This window comes from Sycon ciliatum, unplaced genomic scaffold (genome assembly GCF_964019385.1).
Source record: "Sycon ciliatum unplaced genomic scaffold, ocSycCili1.1 SCAFFOLD_1461, whole genome shotgun sequence".
In the NCBI taxonomy this organism is placed as follows: domain Eukaryota; kingdom Metazoa; phylum Porifera; class Calcarea; order Leucosolenida; family Sycettidae; genus Sycon; species Sycon ciliatum.
In genome coordinates, this window is record NW_027045026.1 from 25,001 (window position 1) to 29,445 (window position 4,445).

The window sequence follows — 4,445 nt, forward strand, 5'->3', positions numbered from 1 at the left end:
ACAGGAAACGTCGGAAGAGAGATCCCGTCGACTCCAGAACGTCCGTGATCGGCAGATTCAGCGCCGGTCACAGGAAACGTCGGAAGAGAGATCCCGTCGACTCCAGAACATCCGTGATGGGCAGAGTCAGCGCCCGGCACAGGAAACGGCAGGACAGACATCCCGTCGACTCCAGAACGACCGTGATCGACAGAGTCAGCGCCGGTCACAGGAAACGTCAGGACAGACATCCCGTCGACTCCAGAACGCCTGTGATCGGAAAAAAAACGAGACAGGTATGGGATAGCGCCAGGCATGCCGATGGCACAAACAAACGCGAATATTGTGGCCAGCTGTTTGTGGCCAGCTGTCTTTGATGGTACAGTACGGGATAACGCCAGGCGTGACACAAAAAAATAATAATAATAAATAAACATAGAAAGGAAAAGGACATGAGGATACGAGTTAAGAGTAACTCTCCATCACTGTAACTGGATACTATATACAGTCAGAAAGTGCAATAACTAGGCACACAACTGACAAGAGTACTGAGACATTTGACGTCCTGACACCTAGCTTCAACACATCTCCGTAGCGCTAACCGACAGCCTTCCAACTTGGAAGGTTCAAGGTTATGGAAAGACCAAAGAGGGGAAGGCAAGCGCAACGAAAACGAGCCGCAAAAGCTACAGTCCCAACGGAACAAAGAATGTCGATTGTTACTGGACGATGACGAGACCAGTACGATATTTGACAAAGCGGTCTAACTACAATTCGAAGCAGCAAAGCAGCACACCACCCAACTTGGGTCTGTCTTATGTCCTTTTTTTTTCTACATTTATTTATGGCTCAACATGCGAGTTTGAAAAAATAAACACCGAATATTAATCCCGTAGCTATGCAACAGATGTTACTAGTACTTCAGTATCGTTTGGCGCTAGCTAGGGTCCACACAGCTTTGACACGTTACATGCATGATGAGCAAGCAAAAAAGCATAGCGTAGGGCCCTGAGCTTCCAAGCTCTCTCGTATGCAGTCAGTATACTTGTTGCATACTCCAATTGTGACCCGCGCTACTATTAGAGACTGTGCTCTTATTATTTCAAACCACCCTCACCCCGGGTCATTATTGTGTGTGTCTGACATGAATTTGGCATGGCAACAAGCCTCTGAAATGAGGTTGAAATAATAATGGAACAGTCTCCAATAAAGGAACGTCTCCAATAATAGCACGGGGCGGAGGTACATTGAAAAAATAAAGGACCGTGCTTATATTAGAGATAATACGGTATTCCCAAACGGGTCACAAGTGACCAGATGTTCTTTTTCCAAACAGGTCATGCAAAATGGGACATGCATGCCGTGGCATTCCGTGGACACTAAAGTGAATAAAGGAGTGTGGCGGTTGGGCCCATCAAGCTCAGCGGACCAGAGAGGTCTTGGCTTCATAACTCGATGGACATACGGGGCTGACGGCGTGGGAACCCTGATACTAATACCCTGGTGTGTGCATGTGTGTGTATGTGTGTGTGTGTATGTGTGTGTGTGCGTGCGTGCGTGCGTGCGTGTGTGTGTGTGTGTGTGTGTGTGTGTGCGCATGTTTTCATGTGCACGGGCATGTGCCTGCTTGAATTTGTGCTACATTTGCAGGACACCTGCGGTCAAGCGTTTGTAATTGTATCAAAATGGGAGAGACAAAAGTCGAGACTACTTTCGAACATGAAAATTGAAGCATGACAGGCTGAATATATGATTTGCCTTTGTTGGTACAGTTTTGAGTCATGATTATTTCGATAGACTTCACACCGGATATGATACATATGTGGACAACGAAGTTATACTAGTTTATGTCAATGAACTCCTGTGGCATTGATTTCCACCACAACTGTACAAAGTTTTTTTGACAACGATATTAAAACTTTGTGATATTTGCTACTACATGTACGTGTACGTATTAAAAAAATTAATTTTGCGAATGGTCATTGTGACCGTCATGTTTCATGCACGCATGTACCATCATGATTCGGCCGCCTTGGTCATCAGGCTCTCCGCACCGGCTGTTCCTACAGCAACAAGATTGAAATCTCCGAGGATTCCTTGAAAGGCTCTATCCAGTAGTAGCAGGCACAGTACCTCTGCTGAGCGCGTATCAAGCAACCGCAGTTTCCAGAATCCACGTATACCGGTATATTGCCGCATGATCTTCGGAGGTGTATTGTACATGTGGGTATTAGAAACCGGAGTAAACAGCAGGGAGTCGTCATTTTACGACTCGATAGTGAACAGTATCCCCACAGACGATTACCTGTCAGGTCCTGGATAGATGTTTTGTGTGTATTTAAAAATACACACAGTAGCGATAGCAATAAGACCAGCGCTTTGGCCGAGTGGTTGTGGGCTTGCCTGCGAATCACAAGGTCCCGAGTTCGAGACCCGCGCTGGGAGCAGGGAGTGTGTACTGACTCTGTGCTAACAAATGCGGTGATGCATGCGTGACCCACTTTACATGCAGGGAACTGCGCCGACACCCACGGTCAGTACTCACTACTTGGAGTGAGGGTAACATGGATGCGCAGCTAACGAGGTTCGCCCCCTTGTCGGGCATTGGTGGTGAGACTTACCACCTCACCCTCGCCGTTAGGAGCTGCATCTCCCACCCTGGTATCACAGGCATGGTGGCGGCCTGGCACATGCAAAACTTCCTAAGCTGGTCAGTGTGTTTCTCAGCGCAATTGTATAGCCGATGGTAACGCGGACGTGCAAACTTTACTTTACTTTTACACAGTAGCGATAATTCCCAGTAGAGTGCTCAACACCACAAGGATGGCGCAATACCACCGCTGAAAGGCGGAAGAGAACAGAGACCGGCGTTGAACCGGCTACAATGTGCAGCAAAACCTGTCAAGGCGACCACTCGGATAAGGCGACCACCTGCCCTAGAAGACCACTGAAACCAGGACCAAGGAATGGTATTTCCAGCCAAATGCCCCTGGATAAGGAGACCACCTGGTAACAGAGACCCGGTTTTGAAGGTCCCTTGAGCGGTCGTCTTAGACAGGTTTCACTGCAGGTCATTGTCATACAATATACATGTACTCCGGACAGGACAGGACGAATACCAAACGTGTTGCGGTGCCAAAGTTAAAGCGCTTTGGCCGGACCATTGTTTTTAACACAAAAACCGTCCAGAATACAGTGAAACCTGTCTAAGACGACCGCTCAAGGCACCTTCAAAACCTGGTCTCTGTTACCAGGGGGTCTCCTTATCCAGGGTCATTTGGCTGGAAATACCATTCCTTGGTCCTGGTTTCAGTGGTCTTCTAGGGCAGGTGGTCGCCTTATCCGAGTGGTCGCCTTGACAGGTTTTGCTGTACATGATTTCGCACCCTAATTTCAAAAATGTCCCGCCCACACACGCTCTCTAAGCTACGAAGTTGCAGTGGCGTCTTCAACTTCATATTCTTCCGAGTCAAGCTCCGTATGAAGACATCCAAGAAGAAGATTGCCTGATGAGTCCAGCGGGGACGAAACGTAGATTCTACGTCGCAATCGAGCTATGTCGTTGCTATGTCATCTTCTATGTGCCATGCGCTACTTGATGTAGATCTACCAGCCTGCTATGTCGGATACCGCCAACCATGCATCGACGAGGCGCCAGGCGCGAACTGATGGTGGTGGTGGTGAGAAGGAGAGCTCTGTGCCAGAACTTTGCAGCCTACACTACAGCGTGTGTGGGCAGGCGTGTGTCATACTAATACTATGATACATGACGATTGTTACATGACTTGTGATGGAGGCGGACGGCGCCGCCGTTCGTGAGGCGCCGCGTGCTTTACAGTACTAAAAAGGCTGCCGTCGCGGAGATGCACTCACGAGTACTGATCAACACAGCAGACACCACCCACAAAAGTGGGAGAACAGAAGTTTTGTCCCAAACTGCTCCTGAAAGTTAGTTGGCGCAGGTATCTACAGCAACCAACGTGCAAAGACAAGTGCTTGGAGTTTGTTAGCGCTACTATTTGCACTAGCTTGTTGGAAAAGCCTCCTCCATATGGCCTGCTTGTCACCGTGTGCACTATTCGGTAATTGCCGCACTCAGACTCAGAGCCAGAGGGTCATTGTGTCGTTCTTCTTCCAAGACATCCGGCGGACGGATAGCATTGAACCCTGCAAGGAAATATTTTCAATATTCACGAAGAGCAAGACATTAGTTGTGTAGGCCTAAGGGTGATGAGTAACATCAACTCTTTTCAGTAGAAAATCAATAATCTTCTAAGCGGATGTGCGGAGCGCACTGACCTAGCCTTTCAAGGGCGCTGGTCAGCGTGAGGCTAGCCTCGAAGTAGCAATGACCGATGAAGAAAACGGTGCAACGATTGAAACCATGGCCGTACGGGGGAGTACGGTGACTATTCTGTCACGGTGCGTAGACGAATCCGAAAGAAAGCGATTATGTGTTGAGCGAG

The 4,445-nt window shown here is 48.5% G+C and overlaps 1 protein-coding gene across 1 annotated transcript in view; it reads left to right on the forward strand.

Moving 5' to 3' along the window:
* LOC135830806 (uncharacterized) overlaps nucleotides 1-1,980 on the forward strand; it is a gene marked incomplete at its 5' end in the record, with an annotated part of 23,946 nt that extends 21,966 nt beyond the window's left edge. The window contains one exon of the mRNA XM_065343016.1: nucleotides 1,630-1,980. Within this exon, the coding sequence (XP_065199088.1) occupies nucleotides 1,630-1,709 (80 nt within the window). The remainder of the gene's footprint in view (nucleotides 1-1,629) is intronic.
* Between the last annotated feature and the right edge of the window lie 2,465 nt (nucleotides 1,981-4,445).